We start from the raw sequence: 23,034 nt of genomic DNA on the forward strand, positions 1-23,034 counted from the left end.
CAAACTTGATACTAAATCATCTGAATAAGTAAGTACATGTCTGTATTCAGTAGGGACTACAGATCCGTAGCTTGCTGAGACGTAAAAAAAGTCAGCATTACTTTTCATCAAATTTTATATGTTTTGTCAATTTACTTAGAAGAGATTCTTGAAAGAGAACATAAGATTTAATAAAAGGATTTAGGTTCAAGAGGAATCCATAGATACTTCTGTAGGTTATAAAGTCATAGAGCTTTACAGCACAGAAAAGACCCATCAAATTTACACTGACGTAACTACTACTAAAGGTGCGCTAATCCCAATTTCCTGTACTTTCCCATATCCTTGAATATTATGATATTTCAAGTACTCTTCCAAATAGAAGTTGTAAGATCTTTGGCCTCCACTACCTTCCCAGGCAGTGCATTCCAGATTCCCACTACCCTCTGTGTAAAAAGATTTTCTTCTCAAATCCACTCTGAATCTTCTGCCCTTTACCCAAAAACTATGCCCTCTTGTGATTGACCCCTCAACAAGGGGAATGCAAGCTCCCTACCCATCCTGTCCATGCCCCTCACAATCTTATACACCTCAATTATGAACCCCCTCAGCCTTCTCTGTTCTAAATGATACAACCCAAGCCTATCCAGTCTTTACTGCTCCTCGGGTGCTGCCTGAACTGCTGTGCTCTTCCAGCACCACTAATCCAGAATCTGGTTTCCAGCATTCTACAGTCATTGTTTTTTCCCAGTTGATTTTTTCCCAGACAACATCCTGGTGAACCTCCTTTGTACTTCCTTCAGTGCTGTCACATCCTTCCTATAGTGAGCTGACCAGAACAGCAGACAGTACTCCAGCTGTGGCCTAACCAACTAACTCCAACATTTCCTCCTTGATCTTATATCATCTGCCATGACTAATGAAGGCAAGTGTCCCATATGGCTTCTCAACTATCCTATTCACATGCTCTGCGAACTTTAGGGATGTGTGCATAACTATGCCAAGATCCCTCTGTTCCTCTAATTTATCCAGTGTCCTACTATTCATTTAATGCTCCCTCATCTTGTTTCTTCTTCCAAAGTTCATCACCTTACACATATAGAGTTAAATACCATCTGTTCACATGAGCAACCCATTTATATCTTCCTGCAACCTGCAATTGTTTTCTTCACTATTAATCACCCAACCAATCTTGGTGTTATATGCAAACATGCTTAACATTCCCCCCACATTTTCATCCATATCATTGATATAGATAACAAAAGATAAGGGTCCCAGTACTGATCTTTGTGGTACACCAATGGACTCTGGCCACCAGTTACTCAAAGTGCTTTCTATCACTACCCTTTGTGACCTAATACTAAGTCAGTTTCTGATTAATGGAAAAAACGTGACAATGGAGCTTTAAATTAACGAACCAAAAGAGGTAGAATTGTTGTTGGAATTACTGATGTGTATCAGATCTATTACAGTCAAAAGTACATTTAACTTTGGACAAAGTCACTCAGATGGTAAGTGAAGTCTAGCGGGAACACAGATTATTACTATGAGGAAAAGATCCACCTTATGACAGGTGTTGCAGCAGAATCTATCCAGTTTTGAAGGTACATAAACCCTAAAGACACATGTGAGAATCCGTACAGAGAGTAAGGTAGGAAATACATACGAAAAGTCAGTTTCAGCACTGTGGAGAAAAGAAACCTCACAGGCATAAGGACTTGATTAAAAAAAAAGCATTATCTGTAAAACAACAGGTCACTTTCAGAAGATGTGCTTAAATACTGCACAGTAATAGAGTGGTGCGAACTCTCATCTTTTCACACAAAGAAGTTAGTGAAGTAGATCAGGCTACAATAGAAGAGATGCCAAAGATATCTCTTGGGGAAACAGATTATTCTTAACTACCTTTCAGTTAAGGAGATATTAATATCAATCAATATCTCTAATTTTAAACTTGATCAAGTGTGAGTATCACAGTATTTTCAGGTGGGGTACCATGGGTGAAGAAGCATCATTTACAATGCTTAACAGCACAACTACATGTCCAGGACGTACAACAGTTGCTACTACATTCATGCTACAAACAAATATGCACAAAAGAGATGTCAGATAGTAGAGATTGTGCACTTTACAAGCAAGCTTTTTTTTACTATTGAGCATTCCTACAAAAGTTGACCTCAATCTTCTTCAAATGGCAGAAGGAGCCAAGCAAATTAAAGTCAAAACATAACTGGTCATGCCACTATTGTTCCGGGAACTGCCAGTCATGGAACACATGGATCAAAGAAATTTCAGTTAAAGAACAATCAAAGAACAAAATGTAGAAGACTTCATAGTCTCATGACAAAGTCCAAAGTTGAAAACAGAACACGTTGAGATTTATTATGCTGATATAATAAATAGATGGTATCCAGACAGCCATAATTGGCTCCACCAATTACAACTGGACCAGAAAAGTGACGAAGAATGTGTAAGCATTTGTTAGCATTGTGCTGAAGGTTAACTAGACCAAAGGTCCATTGGATTGACAATGAACACATAACTTGAGGACCAAGAACATTTCTTGATTACAGGTAGCTTGCTGGCATATGATGACAGACTGCTAACTCCAGCTTTACCTCAGGAAAATAATTATGCAAAGGATACAACAACGACAGCTGGGGATTGCCAAATGCTTAACCAAAACCTGCTTCGTGGTATGACAGCCTAGAATCTCCAAAAACAATGAAAATCTCATAATGCATTGTATAACCTCCGACTATTCAGAGTTGATAGAATTGTTTTCTGCCTCCCATCAAGACTGAAAATAGTTTGGATTCCAAGGAGCAGCAAAATGTGTGAGGTAATGCAAATAATGAGCAGTATATCCCATTTTAGCTCACTGATGAATCTTTAACTGATATAATTCAGAAAGCAGCACAGCTTGGTGAACACATCACACTGATAGATTCAAGTCAGATGCTGCGAAGGTGCACACTCAAGAAGAACTGTTCAATGTTTTAATTTCCCAGGAAGGATTATCAATTCTAAGGACAATGATCTTGCCAAGAAAGAAGAGTCCACACAATTCAGCAAATTGAGAATAAAAATCTGCTGTCACAGATTGAAGATGTCATACTGGCTTCTCCATGGAAGCTACTACTGAGATGAAATGACTAGTATTGACAGATTCAAGATACGATAAAAAAAATTGCTTGGTCCAGTGATCCATGGTAAAACATTGCCAGTCATTGTGAGATGATCTTCCAATCCCAAATATCACAGAACTGTGCAGAAAACCCTGCTGGGAACACCACTGTAGCAAAGCAGAGTCATGGGAAAACATTTTGCATCCCTTTTTTTGACACTGGCCACCACCTGCAAAGTTTAAATGTTAAGTAGTTGACTGTTAGTGAGTGGATGTGTAAATGAATGAATGGATGTATGGATGAGTGAATGAATGGTTCTCAGTGGTTAGCTGGGTGAGGTGCGAATTGTTCAGATTTGTGAGTGACTAAGCAAGTTAGAGGAGGAGGGTAGTTAGTTTGTGTTGGGGGGGGCTGTTGACTGGTTGATCCTAGTGGTTAATTGGATGATGAGGAAGGCCGTCAAGTGGTCTAGATGTAATTCGATCAAGTCAGCGAGGTAGACAGATGGTCAGGTTTATAGAAACGATCATAGAATCACGACAGAGAAGAAACAAGCCATTCGGCCCATCGACTCCACACTGAGCCTCGGAAGACCATTCCACCCAGACCCATTCCCCTAACCCTGCAACTTCCCATTCCCAATCCAACTGGCTTGCACATCCCTGGACACTGCAGGCAATTTTAGCTTGGCCAATCCACCTAAACAGGACATCTTTATGAGCAAGAAACCGGACCAATGGATAAAAACATATGCAGACACTGAGAGAACATGCAGACTCCACTCGGACAGAGATTCAAAGCTGGAATTGAACTTGGGTTGCTGGCACTATTTGGCAGCATTACTAACCACTGAACCACTGTGCCTCCAGGTTATGCAGGTAAGTGGTTGGGAATTAGTCATTTTGGTGAGGGGAGAAACTGGGTGGAGTGGTTGGGTCAGTCAGGAGTTACCAGGTCAACTCAGGTATAATCAGGTGATTGTGTAGGTACTCAGGTGAACCTTGGGACTTTCAGGATAATGATTGGAGTTGTCAGTTTGGAGTTACCCAGGTGTTAATATGTCTGGCATTCCTTGGATACTAAAGTAAATGCCGTAGAAATATGCAAGGTTTCAATTCTGACCTAGACTCAGAAATATTTGTGTATCAACCGACTAATGGAGGAATGGCCCACTGCCAATCCTGAAAACATTTGTACAGTCAAATATCCAATTTCTGACAACTCAACAACCAGGTGATTTAGGGCTAGGTGACCTTCCTTATTTGAATGTACATAGTCATTAGGTTCAAAAAGGGTAGCACTGGAAAAATACAGCAAGTTAGGCAGCATCCGAGGAGCAGGAGAATCGACATTTTAGCATAAACCCTTCATCAGGAATTCCTAATGAAGAGCTCATGCCTGAAATGTTGACTCTCCTGCTTCTCTGATTCTGCCTGACCTGCTGTGCTTTTCCAGTACCACCCTTTTCGACTTTTGATAGTTCAGCATCCGCAGTCCTCGCTTTCTCCATAGCCATTAGGTTCTCAAGAAAAACAAAGAGGAAATATAAACTGTGCTTTACCTCATTTAAATCATAGTGGAAGTATCTGAGGTGTGCTGGAATTATTCAGCATGTGGTGTGATTCACAACAAACACAACACAGCAAAGTGATGCCGTTGAAAATCAGGAACTCCAATGTCTATTTTGGCCACATTCATTTATACTGATGCCAGCCCTATATTTATAAAAACTGGATTTTAAAGATTAAGGACTCCTCACCCACTACAAATAGAGAATATTGGGCTTTACCATATTCTTCCTTACAAATAAAGTTCCTCCTTTCATTCTGTTCATCCCCAAGCCTGAAGCAGGTTCCCAAATCTCCTTCCTGCAGCAGCAGTTCCCCTCTCCCCCCCCACTAGACACCCATCACACCCCTTTCCCATTAGTTTTTCTTGCTGTATCCAACAGATTACATATTTGAGCAGCCTACATGGACAGCCCCTGATGAGAAGTGCCCAAACCTCTGACCGATGCCTGTGCATCTTCTCAACTGCATTAGTCCTAACCCCGTACTGGCTGCTATGGAATCACTTGACCGATCATGCCTCATTCCCTTAACTGTAGAGGCATGGATGCCCTCATTGAGAACACCGCAATCGGACACCCAATTTTGATCAATCCCCTGAACCACAGAGTATCAGAGTCTGCACTTGACTTACTGTGCCAAACTCTACATGATGGGTGCCTCATGGAATTCAGTGAAGACTACTCCCTTAAGACTCTCAGACATGTCTGTTCGCTTTCATCACATGCAGTGTGTTGGCTGCTTAATTGGTGCAAATGTGAGATTGACATAGTAAAGTGCCATATCGCAAGATGTCCACTCCTTTGACTAAGGACTTGAGCAGAAGGGCAAGCAGCTTGGTTGTGTGACTGTGCAAACACAGAGCAAGGCAAGGCAGGGTTAATGTGAGTATGCAGGAAGTCACTAAGTGAGTGAGCGCTAAGAAGGCAAGCGAGCAGCCATGAATTGCACCCTGGTCCGGTTTGTGAGCTGGATCCCTGTCCCTACATGAAAAGTGTCCTTGCAGCAACATTTAAATGCTAGTTGCCAATGTGCCCTGCAATGCAGTCTCTACTTTTTTTGTGTCCTGCAAATTAATTGGAGAATTGTCATGAGGATTCTGAGTGGTTGGCAATTATTAGATGCCAATGCCCATGTATGATCAGAGTGTGTAACTAGTAGCATGGATTGTGCCCTGAAATATTGTTGCATGGTGACCAACATGGAGGCTCTTTGCAGCTGGCTGAAAGCACTAGGTGCCTATTTTGACGTCTATGTCAAGAATTTTCGGTGTCTTCTGTGCTTATGGTAAATGGTATGATAGAAAGCTGCGCACCAATGAAGCATGATCTATAAACTAACAATTAGTCTTCTTAATGGATAACTAGCAAGAATCTCGCCTTGGCATCTGGAAACCAGTTTAAAGACTGGGTCATTCCCGATGTTGAGATAAGCCTCACTGGACTCCTCCCAATCTTCACCAAAGCCCACATCATTCAGGCCTGTGCAAGATTCCACACAAAATGTTAAATCCTGCTATTATTCCCCACACAGTCAGGTCTATAGGAAATTGTAGAAAGAACTATACTATGTAACCTCATTACAATTTCTACTTCAATGAACTAAATTGTACAATAACCTTAACCCACAAAAACAATTTTTCTATCCAAACCTTGATTGAGATTGAAACTATGTGAACAATATTCCATTTTAAAGACACCATTATGAACTGTGACATGGCACAAGGCATAGACAATGAGACTTTGACTGTATCTTTATTAAACATCCTTTTTCTTTAAGAAAACAAATTACCAAGTAAACAGGACAAGTGACAAGGGCAGAGGAAAACAAGAATCCACAACTGTAATAACCAATACTTTTCAGGATCACCAATGCCCGATATGAATTAATAGTCATTGGTAATAATAATGTTTTCTCATCAGTAAGAATGCTAAATTTTTGTTTTCTTTCCAGCTCCAAGATATGAAAGCTAAAAGTAATCAATCCCAAGCAGTTATGCACTTGTTTACAACCTCTAATATCCGGACTACCACGATCCTGAACATTATAATATGGTAAGTATTGTACAGCACTGAAAGAGACCATTTGTGCATTGTCCCTTCGCTGATTATTATGAATCACTATCCAATTAGTCCCACTTATCTGCTGTTTCCCCATTTCCTTGCAATGATTTATTTTTCATGTACTTACTGAATTCTCCATGAATGCTGCTATTTAATCTCTTTCCATGATTCTATCAAGCAGTTCACTTCAAATTCTTACCACTTGTTGGATTTCTACTCCAAACCTACAGACTCCCATAATTACCTGGACTATACCTCCTCCCACCCAGTATCCTGCAAAAACTCCATTCCATTCTCCCAATTCCTCCACCTCCACTGCATCTGCTCGGATGAGGAAACATGCCACTCATGATGTCTATCTATTTTGGTAGACAAAAGTACAACGCACTTTTCCTCCCACCATCATCTAGACAGCCCTCTGCCACACCACTTCCATTCCCCGTTCGACAGATCTGAACACTCCCCCCCTCCCCCCCATCATAATAAGGACAGAGTATCCCTTGTTCGCACCTATCACCCCACTAGTCTCCTCATCCAACGCATCATCCTTGAACACTTCTGCCTACTCCAAATAGACCACACTACCAAGGACATCTTCCTCTCCCCATCCTCTCTGCCTTCTGCAAAGACCGTTCCCTCTGATAGTCCAGGGTCCACATCACCCCCGCCACCCAGCCCCCAGGTACTTTCCCCTACAACCAGAAAAGATGCAAAACCTGCCAGTACACCACCCCCCTCACCTCCACCCAGAGCCTCAAACAGTCCTTCTAGGTGAGATAGAGGTTCACCTGCCTCTCTTCCAACCTAGTTTACTGCAACAGGTGTGCCCAATGTGGTCTTCTGTACACTGGGGAGACCGAATGTAAATTTAGTGAACGGCTCACTGAACGTCTGCAGGGGCCAACTGGACCTTCCAGTCACCACCCATTTTAATTTCTCAACCACTCCCTTTCCAACATGACTATCCTTGGCCTCCTCCATTGCCAAAACAAACCACAGCTTCTATTGGAGGAGCAATACCTTTTCTTCCGCCTGGGCACTCTACAGCCCGGAGGACTCAGCATTGAGTTCTCCGATTTCAAATAACCTCCCTCCCCATCCCCCCACTACCTTCCCATCCCCTCACCCCCATTGCCACTGTTCCCTGCCACCAAATGGATTCATTCCTTCCATTGATCAACCAGGTCATACCCTCTACCTGTTTTCATCTATCTCCACTTCACCACCCTGCTCTCACTACCCCCTTTATCTGCAACTCCCCTGACACCCACCCCCAATCCTGAAGAAGGGTTACATCCTAAACGTTGACTTCTACACCTCCTGATGCTGCCTGGTTTGCTGTTTTCTTCTAGCTTCCAGTCTCCTGCCTGTCAACTTCAGTTATATTTGAGACAGACTTCAATAGATTTTTGGATAATATGAATTAAGGAATATGCAGATAATTCAGAAAGATGGATTTGTGATCAAAGGTCAGCCACAGTCTTCAGGAACAGGATAGAAGAGCCATATGGCCTACTCCTGTTTTCATTTCTTAGAAAATCATAGAATAGTTGCGCATCACGTCTGTCCTGGCTGTCCATAAGAACAATTCAATCTCACTTCCACCTTTCTCTGTAATGCTGCAATGAATTTCCCTTCAGACAATGATCAAAATTCCTTTTACAAATCCTTTCTGGCTCCTAACCATATGCTGCATAAAACCCTTTTCCTTGAGTGGAGTTGTTTTTGGTTCTTTTACTATTCATTCTCTATTTTGATTTTAGGTCTTCGATCATTCTGACCCCAGCACCTGACATCTACCCAGCCACTGGACCTGCCTCTTTATGCAATGGACCTAATAACCCCCTGCAACCCAATATTCTCAATTTGCCTGACTGCCGGATCTGATATCTTTTACCTCATTCTGGACCTAATCCAGCTCCCCCCCCAGTTCTCACACACACACACTTTGCCAACTTCAGAATGGACACCCACTGCCCCCTACCTCAGCCCGACCTGATCTGATTGTTACCACCAACCCCAATCTACCACTTACCCAAATACTTCTTCAATTACCAGGGTTCCTATCCACCTGGCATTCTATCCCTCTACCCATTTAGCACCTAACATTCTGACAATCTACATCATGGTACCCTAAGCCTACCCACCTGCTTACCAAACACTTACACACATTGCACCCTAAGTTCACATTTACCTTAACCGTACTTTTTGACAATCTGTATTAAAATGGCTGCCTGTGATTTTTATATTTGAGAATACAGGAGATGACAGCTATGAAACAGGGCATGGTTTGCCTTTCCCTGACTGCTCTGCACTATGAGGGAATATTTCTGAAAGATCTCTGTTTGGAATCTCTTGTCAGAAGTACAGTGCTTTCATGACATAAAAAAAAGAGTCCCAATCTGCATAAGATCTGGTGTGCAGCATTTTACAGGTTTTTAGAATACGTTTACAGCAGATCTGCCTATCCCACAGGAGTTCCCTGTGCTCATACGAACGCCCACCAGTTGTCATGCTCCACTTGAATATAAAAGGTGACAAATTTTTAACTGTTTCCTAACATGCTGGAAATATTGCAGTTTTAGCTTCCAAACTGCACCAAACTGTGCTCACTCTGGCAAACTAAACTTCCACCTATAAAGCCCAAATGTAAAATGCTTTATTAAATTTTTCAATGTCTTTGCTGAAACCTTCAGGAATTTGAGCAAAAATACACTCAGGTCTTTCAGTTCTTCCATCCCTTTAAATTGTACTATTTGGCTTGCATTGTCTCTCTTTGTTCTTTATCACTTTGCACTTTTTTGAGTCAAGTTGCATCTATCCTGGGACGGTACAAGAAACCTGCTTTCTCAGTCTTTCAGCAACTGGATGGATAATTGGCAACTAATATATCACGTTGTACCCTGAGCAAATGGAATGGAATCATGCATTCAGGTCATGTGTACAGTGCTGGATTTACCAAGCAAAAGACAATAAAGATGTTGCTGCTTCTCAATAGAGAAGGGAGTTCTTTAGAAATTTGTTGCCTGTAGGGCATCTTCCAGTTGAATGTCTAATATTTGGCATTAATTCTGAATATGGAGCGCAGATCTGCTGCCTGGCCTTTTCTGGGCACCGTCGATGCAGGAAGCATTAGTGAAGAAGAAAGAAAATCCAAGTAAAACTAAAATGGAAAGAGGTATGGAAGAAGTTTAAAAACAAAAATTTTATCATAAGATTTTTCATTTTGTTGCAGGATGGTTCTGGCAACTGGATACTATGGTCTGTCTTTGAATGTGCCCAATCTCCATGGCGATGACTATCTGAACTGCTTCTTGATGGGTGTCATTGAAGTTCCAGCCGCTATAGCTGCTTACAGTTTTCTCCAGAGGTTTCCCCGAAGGTTCAGCCTTTCAGGCATTCTTTTTCTTGGTGGAGTTGTCCTTTTGCTCATCCAGATTATACCTTCAAGTAAATGCTAGCAGTGCACTTAAAATTATTACAAACTGTCTTTGTTAAATATTACAAAGGAAAATTTCATGCTATATTGAAATGTACATGACGGTCACAAATGACTAAAAGGAGATTCAAATGGTTTACAACAGTTTATTGAACATTGGCAGAGCAGGTGTCAAACTCAAATGAATCAGAATAACTAGACAAACAATACAGAACAGGATGTTTTTCTGATCCTTGTTTGGATTCATGGACAGAAGATGGAGAAGCAGTAATCTCTTCTCATTTAGCTTCGACCTTATTCTGACGTGAGTGTCCCTTCCCAAGACCCTGCTTATGTAATTTAATTCTAACAGCTAGTGGGTACCTCATGAAAATCATTTGTTCAATTATATCCTCACACTCAATTGCCAGGGAACAGGTACCCAAAACAGGCCTCTCCTATTCCACCCCCTTTAGTCTGAGCCCATTTCCTCCCTTATCCTTGATGTGGACACCTTGATATCTATTTCAGACAGATTATTTTAAGATTTTTGCACATGAAGGCTTTTCTCATCAGGTCCAAGAATGGCTACTCAGGATTATACCTAGAGTTTTTGCTACTCTTAATAGATTTTAGCATTCTGCAACACTGTTCAACAAACAGTGATAATCTTTTATAGGTTCAGGCATCTTTGCTACTTAAACAAAGATGACATGCTGGGAGCAGAGTAATACCAGAAAGAAAATTGGGATTGAATAATCTCATGCCAATGTTGTACATTTCATGCTTTACAGAACAGCATCAGGAGAAGAAGTCAATTGAAGAAGTCACATTTTCATCCTTAGTTGCAAAAGAAAAACTACAGAAGACCTTAAATTTACTCAAAGTTTATAATATGGAGCAGTTGAAAGTTATTTAAATTTTGTTGCAATTAAATGTCATAATTGGAGCCAGTATATTGTTAAAATATGGCATATTTTGTTGTGAATTAAATCCATCCTGTATACATTTTCAGTTGAAGCCACAAACCCTAGCCCCAAACCTGTGCTGTTGTCTCATATAGGTATGTTGGCAGAATTATGCCCAGTTATGGCAAATTCTGGTTTCCATTAAGTTTCAGCGTCAATAAACCTGTAAAGGTATTACAATGAGACTTATAGTGCATCAAATGGAGATCTGCTTCTGATAACCCTTGCCTAAGATAAATGCACACATAGCCACTAGAATCCTGACTAACCAACTTTCCTTTCAAGCTCTAATATTAGCTGACTTTGTCTGCACACTGAGCATGCATCCTCCTCCTTTCAAAACCACCAGCCTTAACACCATTGTCAAAAATATCCTATCAAATTTTCGCTCAGTTTTAAAATTCTCTTCCCTCTCCCAAAACCCTGAATCTGTTGCGGCTTCCCTGAAGTTTTTCCATTTCTTCTGCAATTCTATGCTTAAAACCTTCCAATCAGATTTTCTCTTCATCCTGGGACCAAAACTGTCTATTCCAAATTCATGTCCAATGCTCACTATGAATGTGTCTGTGGTTTATTATCCTTCCTCATCCTTCTCATCCCAAGACTTTGAGTGTGTCAGATATCAAATATACTTCCTCAAACATCTATGCTCTTGCTTCATATGGCATTAACTAAAATGATTCCTATTCCCTCGATTTCTTTCCCTTAATGCCCTGACTGATTAAAATCTCATTTAATATACTTAGGATGTGATCTTGACAGCACTCTGCTCTACAGAATTCCTCAGAATCACCAAACTCTGAGGGAAAAAAATTCCTTCTCATTTCTGTCTTAAGGTGATCCCTATCTCTGAGATTATGCCTTTTGATCATAGACTCTTCCACAAGAGGAAAGAATGGCCTCACACTTACCTTGTCAAACCACCTAAAACTCTTATATGTTCCATTATGATCTCCTTTTATTCTTATAAACTCAAATAAGTACAAGCCCAACTTACCGAAGAGAAAGTTCCTCTTGGCCGAGAATCAATCCAGTGAATCTACTCTGAATGGCCTCCAATGTCAAGGTCAGTATCTTTCCTGAGATAAGAGGACCAAATCTTTTCACAGTGGTCCAAGTATGGTCTGACTAGTGCCATGCATACTTTAAGGAGAAAGTGAGGTCTGCAGATGCTGGAGATCAGAGATGGAAATGTGTTGCTGGAAAAGCGCAGCAGGTCAGGCAGCATCTAGGGAACAGGAGAATCGACGTTTCGGGCCTTCCTGAAGAAGGGCTAATGCCCGAAACGTCGATTCTCCTGTTCCCTAGATGCTGCCTGACCTGCTGCGCTTTTCCAGCAACACATTTCCATCCATGCATACTTTAGCAAGACCTCCATTGTATTTGCAATAAAGGAGAACTTTCCGTTTGGCTTCCTGACGACTTGCTGAACTTAAATGCTATTTTTTTGCAATTCATGTAGCACTTACCTCAAAGGAGCAGGGACACATCAGCTGCTAGAAACTAGCCTGCATTGAGTTTGGAAAAAAACGAGTGAAATCACAGAAATCTGTAGTTTATTCGTTGGGAAGAAATTGAAGTTAGGCTTTGTTTGTACATTGCTATAAATTAGAAAATTGTGTTATTGCTTTTGAAAGAAGGGACTAGTTCGGAAACCAGAAATAAGTGAAAGTCAGGGCCATTTTAATAACAGAACATAACAATAAGTAAAGCTGATGTAAGATAAGTGGGGGGGGGGGAGATGGTGAAGTTAATTTAAGGGAAGTAAGTTTAAGACAAAGTAATTAAGAAAGCATGGGTAAGTACATGAAAGTTTAAGACCTGGAACATGTGGTCTGTAACATGTGAGAGGGCAAGAATGGACATCTAGACATGTACAGGAAGTGCTTCCTGCTACAGAAACATGAGCTCCAGGGAGGCTAATGTTGAAAGCACATCCAGCAAGGTGGTCACACTGCAGCTTAAGGGCCTGGAGGAAGGAAAGGAATGACTGGCCATCAGGCACCTGGTGCAGGAGGCACCTGGGATCCAGCTTACAAATTGTTTTCCACTTTGCAACTTGATAAAGGTTCTGGTTCCTCAAGTTGAGTGCAGTAAGATTCATGTTCATAGCACTGCAAGTGGATGAGATGTATAGGAAAGGAGGAAGGAAGAGCTGTAATGATGGGGGATTCATTAGTTAGGGGAAGAGACAGGCCATCATTGTGAGCCGACACCCCTTTTGTTCAGTATGGATCTATCCCCCCGCCACTTCCTCTTCCAGCATGGCAGACCCGATCTGCCTCCATCCATTTGAGACCCAGCTCTCCGACCCCTGTTCTGTAGCCGACATCCCTCCTCAACCCCAACTTCAGCTGCAACCCATTCACCATTCTCCAGGAGTTTGCCACGCCTCAAAAAGTCCACCCCATTATGTTTTTGTAGCTACCTTACCCTCTTCCTGGCTTATTTTCTATCTGTCTTTGGCTCAGAGCAACTTTGACGACCATATCTTCTATACCTTCATCTGAGTCATGTATATAAATTACAAATACTTGAGATCTCAGCACCAATCTCTACACTTTGTATCTGGCCAATCTGAAAAAGACCCTTATGGAAATCTAGCTGCTGCATAGCCACTGGTTCCCTTTATGTACAACTTATGTTACTCCTCAAAGAAAGCCAACAGCTTTGTCGCATGATTTCTTTTTCACAAAACCATGTGGATACTTTGGAAAGTATTTTTTCTGTACATTCTGAACTATTTCCTTAAATGCCTGCCACTATATAGAGTCATAGAGATGTACAGCATGGAAAAAGACCCTTCAGTCCAACCCGTCCATGCCGACCAGATATCCCAACCCAATCTAGTCCCACCTGCCAGCACCCGGCCCATATCCCTCCAAACCCTTCCTATTCATATATCCATCCAAATGCCTCTTAAATGTTGCAATTGTACCAGCCTCCACCACATCCTCTGGCAGCTCATTCCATACACGTACCACCCTATGCGTGAAAAAGTTGCCCAGTTGGTCTCTTTTATATCTTTCTCCTCTCACCCTAAACCTATGCCCTCAAGTTCTGGACTCTCCGACCCCAGGGAAAAGACTTTGCCTATTTACCCTATCCATGCCCCTCATAATTTTGTAAACCTCTATAAGATCACCCCTCAGCCTCTGGCGCTCCAGGGAAAACAGCCCCAACCTGTTCAGCCTCTCCTTGTAGCTCAAACCCTACTGCCCAGGCAACATCCTTGTAAATCTTTTCTGAACACTTTCAAGTTTCACAACATATTTCTGATTGGAAGGAGACCAGAACTGCAAACAATATTCCAACAGTGGCCTAACCAATGTCCTGTACAGCTGCAACATGACCTCCCAACTCCTGTACTCAATACTCTGACTAATAAAAGAAAGCATACTAAATGCATTCTTCACTATTCTATCTACATGTGACTCCACTTTCAAGGAGCTATGAACCTGCACTCCAAGGTCCCTTTGTTCAGCAACACTCCCTAGGACATTACAATTAAGTGTATAAGTCCTGCTAAGATTTGCTTTCCCAAAATGCAGCACCTCGCATTTATCTGAATTAAACTCCATTTGCCACTTCTCAGCCCATTGGCCCATCTGGTCCAGATCCTGTTGTAATCCGAGGTAACCCTCTTCACTGTCTACTACACCTCCAATTTTGGTGTCATCTGCAAACTTACTAACTGTACCTCTTATGCTCGCATCTAAATCATTTATGTAAATGACAAAACGTAGAGGACCCAGTACCGATCCTTGTAGCACTCCACTGGTCACAGGCCTCCAGGCTGAAAAACAACCCTCCACCACCACCTTTGAGCCAGTTCTGTATCCAAGTGGCTAGTTCTCTCTGTATTCCATGAGATCTAACCTTGCTAATCGATCTCCCACGGGGATCCTTGTCGAACGCATTACTGAAGTCCATTTAGATCACATCTACTGCTCTGGCCTCATCAATCTTCTTTGTTACTTCTTCAAAAAACTCAATCAAGTTTGTGAGACATGATTTTTCATGCACAAAGCCATGTTGACTATCCCTAATCAGTCCTTGCCTTTCCTATATGTGTACATCCTGTCCCTCAGGATTCCCTCCAACAACTTGCCCACCACCGAGGTGAAGCTTACAGGTCTTTAGTTCCCTGGCTTGTCCTTACCAACATTCTTAAACAGTGGCATCATGTTTGCCAACCTCCAGTCTTCTGGCACCTCACCTGTGACTATCGATGATACAAATATCTCAGCAAGAGACCCAGCAATCACTTCTCTAGCTTCCCACAGAGTTCTCGGGTACACTTGATCAGGTCCTGGGGATTTATCCACATTTACCCATTTGCAAGACATCCAGCGCTTCCTCCTCTGTAATCTGCACATTTCGCAAGATGTCACCATCTATTTCCCTAGAGTCTATATCTTCCATATCCTTTTCCACAGTAAATACTGATGCAAAATACTCATTTAGTATCTCCCCCATTTTCTGCAGCTCCACACAAAGGCCTCCTTGCTGATCTTTGAGGGGCTGTATTCTCTCCCTAGTTACCCTTTTGTCCTTAATATATTTGTAAAAACCCTTTGGATTCTCCTTAATTCTATTTGCCAAAGCTATCTCATGTCCCCTTTTTGCCCCCCTGAATTCCCTCTTAAGTATATTCATACTGTCTTTATACTCTTCTGAGGATTCACTCGAACTATGCTGCCTATACCTTACATATGCACCCTTCTTTTTCTTAACCAAACCCTCAATTTCTTTAGTCCTTCAGCATTCCCTATACCTACCAACCTTCCCTTTCACCCTATTGACCATCCTAGAACTTTAGTTTATCTATTTACCATCATCAGCTCTACTTTCATGCCCTCATAATTCCTATCATTTAAAAAAAAATTCTTGGGCCCATCCTTAAAACTGATACAAAATTCGGTCATTTGCTGTTGCTGCTAACCTGGGTCACCGCTATGATGAGCCCTTAAGTTAGTGCTGTTTTTGGCAAGTCCAATATAGCTTTCTCTCTGATTAGTTTAGAACATTCCACATTAAGAAGCCACCCTAAAACATATTACAAACTCCTCATCAAAGCTACCTTTGCCCATTCTATTTTTCAATTGATTATAATCTCCCATGATTATTACGATCTGTTTCTGACACACTGTCATCATTTTTTCCTTCCTGCTCCACCCAATTATGTGGTTACTGTTAGAAGGTCGATATGGCATTTTCAAAAGTACCTTCTTGCCTTTATAATTTCTTAACCCTGCCCAGATCATTTCTACTTATTGATTGCCAGTACATAGGTCATGCCTTTATTGTACTGATGCCATAATTAACTAACATAGCCATCCCTCCACATTTCCCAAGTTTTCTGTCATTAATTCTGTCATCCTGTCATAAATGTCTTGTGTCCTTAGAGATTCAATCCATCATCCTCAGCCATGGTCTTTGGAATGGCTACCACATTGTACTAATTTATTTCTATTTATTTTGTTTTGATTGTGACGTATGTTCAGATAGAGAGCCTTTAGCTTTACTGTTTTACATTTTTGTAAATATCAGATTTCATCTGTTCTTTGACTCTTAAATTTATACTTTCTATCCTTTTCTGTCACAGTCGGTTTCTCATTTACTGTATTTTCTCTTTTATCCTTGACACTACTGTTTGACTTAATACATCTTCGGAAATTTGATCACTTCACTCATGATTTAGTTTTAAAGCCTCTCTACTTCTTTCTCTACTTGGCAAGCAGACTGGGGCCCAGCTCTGTAGAGGTGGAGACCATCCTATTGCTACAGATTCCATTTTCGCCAGTACTGATGCCAATGCATCCCAAGTCAGAATCCCCTTCTTCCATGCCAGTCTGAGATACACTTTCATCCCTCTAATATGACTTGTCCTACATTCATTTACATTCGGCTCAGGTAATAATCTAGAGATCATAACTATCAAAGTTTCAGTTCTTATTTATTCATCTGGCCACAGCATTCTGGACTCATGTTACTTGCTGCAGCAAACAGTGCCTGCCTCTCTCACTGTACTGTTCACTATTATCATGACATTCTTTTCTGCTCACTCCACTTGAATGGCTTGCTGTACAATGGGCCAGTTAGCTTCCCAACCCACTCCCATCTCATTGTCATTCAGACATGCTGAAGAAAACCTCAGACCAGTTAGGCAACTGCAAAGGTTAAGGTTCCTGCTTTCTGTCCCCTTCTACATCTCACTTGCAGTCAGACTCACCTGACCCTGAGCATTGACCAAATTAGAAGACCCAACCTTAAGAGGTATAACTGCGTTCTGCTACAAAGATTCCAGTTTAAATTTCCTTTCCTAGTCCATTGCGGTGTCTGTGACTCAGCCTCCAGCTCAAACTCTGAAGCTGTTTGAACTTTGAACGCAGATTATTTTTTGCTTTGGACCAAACTGGCATCAAGAAGCTACAACATGATGAAACTGTGAAACATTACATGACGTGTTCTCCCTGATACATTGTAAGGAACTATTTAATTATTTAGTTCAACTATATAACAAAATTCAAGTTTTTATATATTTTATTAACCTTATCATCATTTGCTATCCTCTATTGTATCTTAGGAATAGTATAAACCTTGGTCACTTACCAGATACTCACCAGATAATTAGTTTGATCTCCTATAGCAGAGTAAGAATCAATTCCTGGACGGTGAATAGTTCTGAAGAAGAATCATTACAGACTCAAGGCATTAACTCTGTTTCTCTCTCCACACATGCTACAGACCTGCTTAGTTTCTCCACTACTTCATGTTTTTGTTTCAGGTTTCCAGGATCAGCAGTCTTTTGCTTTTACACTACCTTACTGCTACATTTTTCTTCAGATCTTTCAGTTCTAGCCACAGTACTGACGGTGATTGGAAAATTTACTGCTGCATGCGGCTTCCTAATTGTTTATGTCTATGGTACTGAGCTGTACCCAACTGCTGTAAGAAGCATGGGTGTAGGACTGTCCTCAACAGCTTCCAGAGCAGCCACCATCATCTCACCATACATTTTCTACCTTGGTAAGTTAACAGATTAACTTCAGTGGGTCAATGTAAAGTCAAGGCAGGCAAGATAGGCTTACTTAAAAGTTAGGTGCAGTAGACAAAATTAAGAAATGTAGCAGCCAATTGATCAAATTAAAGCTTTGTACTTCTACCATATTCAAGCATGAGTGATGATGAACAATTAATCCCTAACCAGAGTCATAGGCTCTATTAATATATCTTTTCTCAATATGGGAAAGGCGTGCGTATCAATGCAAAAGTCAAGATGGATTCATTCACAATAATGTGTAGCCAGATGGAACAAGTGTGTAATCCATCTGGACCTCTTCCTGAAGCTGTTAGATGTCCAGTTTCTGACAATTCAATTCAATTCAATTCATGTGATATCAGGCAATTACCAAATGCACTAGATACACCAAAGTTTATAATCCCTGATAAAATCCCAACAACAAGTCCAGAATTATCCATGTCCATAGTCATGTTGATGCAGGTAAGCGATAATACTGACATCCCTCCCAACATGTGGAGTGTTGTCCACAGATATCCTGTTTACAAAAAGCAGAACCAATTCTGATTCGAATAATTACAATTTCAGCTGTCCACTATCAGCCATTGGCTAAGTGATAGAAGATGGTGTGATGGTACTATTAAGCAACACTTACACAATGAAACACTGCAACAAAACCTAGTGTCCAGTCGGAGTTCTGTCAGTTCGTCTTGGATCCTGATGTCATTACATCTTTGGATGAACTCAAGAGATGAATTGAAAATAATTGAAAGCAAAAATTCAAATTAAAACAGTACTTGATCTTGTGTAGCGGGACATTGATTTCAATCTTCCTAATATTTGGCTGAAATATGCTTCTGTTTATCCAGGACTGGATGTCAGACAAGCAACATGACAAGTTAAAAATGGTAGAGGGAGGTGCTGGTGAGGTAGAGCTAAGTGTCATCAATGTCATCAACCATGATATCTTGTGTTGTTTTGGATGATAAGTACAATTATCAAGATTCAAATCAAGAATAAGACATCCATTTTATTTGCATCACTTTCTGTAGGTGAGGTACAAAATATCTAAAACCAAAACATAGCATTTTGTAATACAAAATGGAGATTGTTGGTTTGATCTTTTCATCATTATGATGTAATCACTTGTGCAATAAATTCCTAACATATCCATGCTGTTTTTCCAGAAATTGAGGGAATCTAATCAAATTACAGACTAATTCTGCAACTTCTGCTGAGAACAAATTGTCTCCCTCTTCAATGAGAAATGATGTCTGATGAAAGGTGAAAAATAGATAAAAAAAATAACTGAAAAGTAGAAATGAAATATTACATTATGTAATTTAAATACTTAGGTATTTTATGCTAGGAATACTGTGGTGAGTATCCCACCTCCAGACTCCCCAAAGCCTACCCATGCACTGCAGAAATTCACCAGAGATCCTTAAACAGTACCTTCCAAACACATGACCACTTCCATCAAGGCACAAGTCACTTCCCATTTTCCTGGATGGATGCTGTTCCAATAACACTTGAGCATATTTAATTGGCACTACATCCACACCCTCTACCATTGATATTCAGCAACAGCAATGTGTACTATATACAAGATGCACTGCAGAAATTCACCAGAGATCCTTAAACAGTACCTTCCAAACACATGACCACTTCCATCAAGATGGATAAGGGCAGCAGATACATGGGAACACCACCACCTGCAAAGTTCCCGTCCAAGCCACTCACCATCCTGTCTTGGAAATGCAGCACCATTACTTCACTGTCATTAGTTGAAAATTTTGAATTGTCTCCCTAAGAGCATTGTGTCTACCTGCAACACATGGACTGCAGGAGTTCAAGAAAGCAACTCACCACCACCTTCTCAAGGGCATCTGTGGTCAGACAATAGAATCTGGCCAGCCAGTGACACTCACATCCCACAAGTGATTTTTAAAAAAAGTCTTTAAACACATTAAAGTGCATTAATCTCAAGACTTATGTTGCAGGAACTCTCTACGACTTTACATTAATATGCTTGCCTTCATATTAGAAACAAGTTATGCTGTATGTTTTCACAGGTCTGTATCATGAGTTTCTGCCTTTCATTGTACTGGGATGTTTGATGGTGCTTTCAGCAATTCTGACCTTGATTCTGCCTGAGACATTCAAAATTCCACTCAAAGACACCATTGATCAAATGGAGAAAATAAAGAGGTAAATGTGTACAGTTTTTATAATTTAATCCGTTTCTCAATTTACGTTACAGAGCAAGGATTGTCTTTGAGCAAGGATTCATTGTACTAGATGTACTGTAGAAGCACATTGAAAGGTATAAATAGACAATTAAGGAAAATGAAACTGTTTTATGATGAAGATATGTGTAATTCTCTAATACAAAATTTGAGTAGAGGTTGAGGGGACAAATGGGTTTAGTTTATTCTGAAAGTGATTTTGAAAAAATGGTATGCAGAAATGTTGATTGCAATGTCAATTTTCAGAAGATTTGCAGCACAGATTGAGGTTCTGAATATAGGTTTGCTGAGCTGTCGATAATTGGCACGCAAAAGGTGTAGTCAGGAACAGGGTGAACCAAGAGGGAATGAGATGGATCTACAAAAAAGAGCTGAGCCTCTATGAGAGTCAATTTATTGTCCGTGATTTTATTATATATCATCTCCTGTTTCAGAATTAAGGGGTCAAGTCATGTGGTTATTTGGTTCATTCAAGTTCCACATTTCACTTTGTAGCAAAGAACCATTGGGTTTTTCATACTTACCAGTGCCTCCATCACCATTACTACCCCCCAGCCCCCAACGGCACACACCATACCTTCAGCCCCATCATTCCAGGACCATTGAGGTTGAATCTTGAAAGTTCCTTCCTCTTATTGTCTATCTCTATTAACCACATTCAATTAACACCCCATCTTCAAAGTTTTATCATTTATTTCAGCAAGTATCCATTGTGGTTGTGTTGGGGTGCTCTCACCTCTGAATTAGAAGGATGGGAATTCAAATCCTGATTTTAAGACGTGATGGTTTATCTGGTTATTATCACATTACTATTCTTGGAAACCCACTGTGTGTAACTTGGCTGCATTGTTTCCTACTGTGAAAAAACTAAGCACTACCTTTCAAAAGTTTTTATTTTGTTGTAAGTCCCTTTTGGACATCCTATTGTCATGCAGGATACTTACAAATGCACTTTTATAATTAATAAAGAAAACTGTTAAAAGAATTTATAATAACTAATGCCGCTGTTATTTTTCTCCCATGTTGATTAGCATGGGGACTTGGGTTGGCACTCCAAGGGACCACCAACATTCAGGCTAACATCTTCACCAGAATTTCAGATCAGCAAATGTAATGCAGGTCTGGCAGCAATTTCATAAGCCCTTGATCTGTAGGTCTCAATGCAACAAGTTGCACCAGATTAAATTGCAAAACAATCGATATATTACATGATAATAGGAATGAAATTCCATTTGTAATTCCTGCCAGATTTATTTCGGAACACATTAACCAAAGTAAGCCAAACATACATATTACCTTGATGTTTCTTCCTGCCTTAGCTCGAACACATTTTCTTTTCATGCCTCCCTCCATTGAATTGTCATTGAATTTTCCTATCAAACTGACTTTGATTGAAATGTGCTGATCCCTAAAGTACATTAATTATATTTCCATTTCCAGAAAACCCAGCATGTTTCACTCTTAGTTAACTAATGCACAGTAATGTTTTGTTATATCAACAAACTTTATTATTATATCATCTGGCACTAAACCTTCTTGAATTAACTGATATAAAAACAATCTGCTGTGTAAGCGCTAAGTACCCAAGATGCTAAGACTGGAAAAGTTCAATGAATTTTTACATGACGTGTTATTTTAATTTGATCACAGGTTCAATTACAAAAGGAAACACAAAGATCATCCTTATCAAGGTGAAACAACTAGAGAAAACAATATGGTGATCACTAAAAGGGAGGATATATAACCCAGCCCTGGACACAGATCGGCAGAAACAGATAATGAGCAATCAATCCTTTCTTTTCACTTTATATCATAAACAAATATTATGTCCTTTTCAAATATGCTTAGCAATGCGATTTCTGAGAAGATTTGTAGCTCAGGATGAGGTTCAGGTTGTAAGTTTGCTCACTGAGCTGGCAGGTTTGTTTTCAGACATTTCGTCACCATACGAGGTAACGTCATCAGTGAACCTTCAGTGAAACGCTGATTTTCTGTCCCGCTTTCTATTTATGTGTCTTGGTCGGTTCCGGTGGGTGACATCATTTCTGGATCTTTTGCTTAGAGGTTGGTAAATGGGAGCCAAGTCGATGTGTTTATTGATGGAGTTCAGGTTTGAATGTCAGTTCTTGAAGAATTCCTGTGCATGTCTCTGTTTAGCCTGTCCTAGATTGGATGTGTTGTCTCAGTCGAAGTGGTGCTCTTCTTCATTTGTATGTAAGGATACTAGCGGGTTACATCTTTTGGTGGCTAGTTGGTATCCATGTATCCTGGTGGCTAGTTTTCTGCCTGTATGTCCAATGTAGTGTTAGTTACGGTCCTTGCATGGTATTGTGGTATATATCGCACCATACATTGAAGATATCTCAGAGATGACTACCAGACTTCTCCAACTCCTTGGTACCATGGTAGCCCACAAACCTACCAACACACTGAAACAGCTCCTAATCAACCTAAAGGACCCCATACCAACAACCAGCATTATGAATGTCATTTACAAAATACCATGCGATGACTGTAACTAACACTACATTGGACAAACAGGCAGAAAACTAGCCACAAGGATACATGAACATCAACTAGCCATCAAAAGACATGACTCACAATCACTAGTATCTTATACACCAGAACTCCATCAAT

At 40.6% G+C, this 23,034-nt stretch overlaps 1 protein-coding gene across 1 annotated transcript in view; it reads left to right on the forward strand.

The window, feature by feature from the left end:
• The window catches only part of LOC122556568 (organic cation/carnitine transporter 2-like), a 75,062-nt gene extending 52,717 nt beyond the window's left edge, over nucleotides 1–22,345 (forward strand). The window contains exons 6-10 of the mRNA XM_043703384.2: nucleotides 6,629–6,729; nucleotides 9,974–10,188; nucleotides 17,974–18,156; nucleotides 20,224–20,359; nucleotides 22,048–22,345. Of these exons, the coding sequence (XP_043559319.2) occupies nucleotides 6,629–6,729; nucleotides 9,974–10,188; nucleotides 17,974–18,156; nucleotides 20,224–20,359; nucleotides 22,048–22,141 (729 nt within the window). The 3' untranslated portion in view covers nucleotides 22,142–22,345. The remainder of the gene's footprint in view (nucleotides 1–6,628; nucleotides 6,730–9,973; nucleotides 10,189–17,973; nucleotides 18,157–20,223; nucleotides 20,360–22,047) is intronic.
• Nucleotides 22,346–23,034: the final 689 nt, after the last annotated feature.

Source organism: Chiloscyllium plagiosum, unplaced genomic scaffold, assembly GCF_037043375.1.
Source record: "Chiloscyllium plagiosum isolate Xiang-an unplaced genomic scaffold, Cpla_swu_hap1 HiC_scaffold_16, whole genome shotgun sequence".
Lineage (NCBI taxonomy): Eukaryota > Metazoa > Chordata > Chondrichthyes > Orectolobiformes > Hemiscylliidae > Chiloscyllium > Chiloscyllium plagiosum.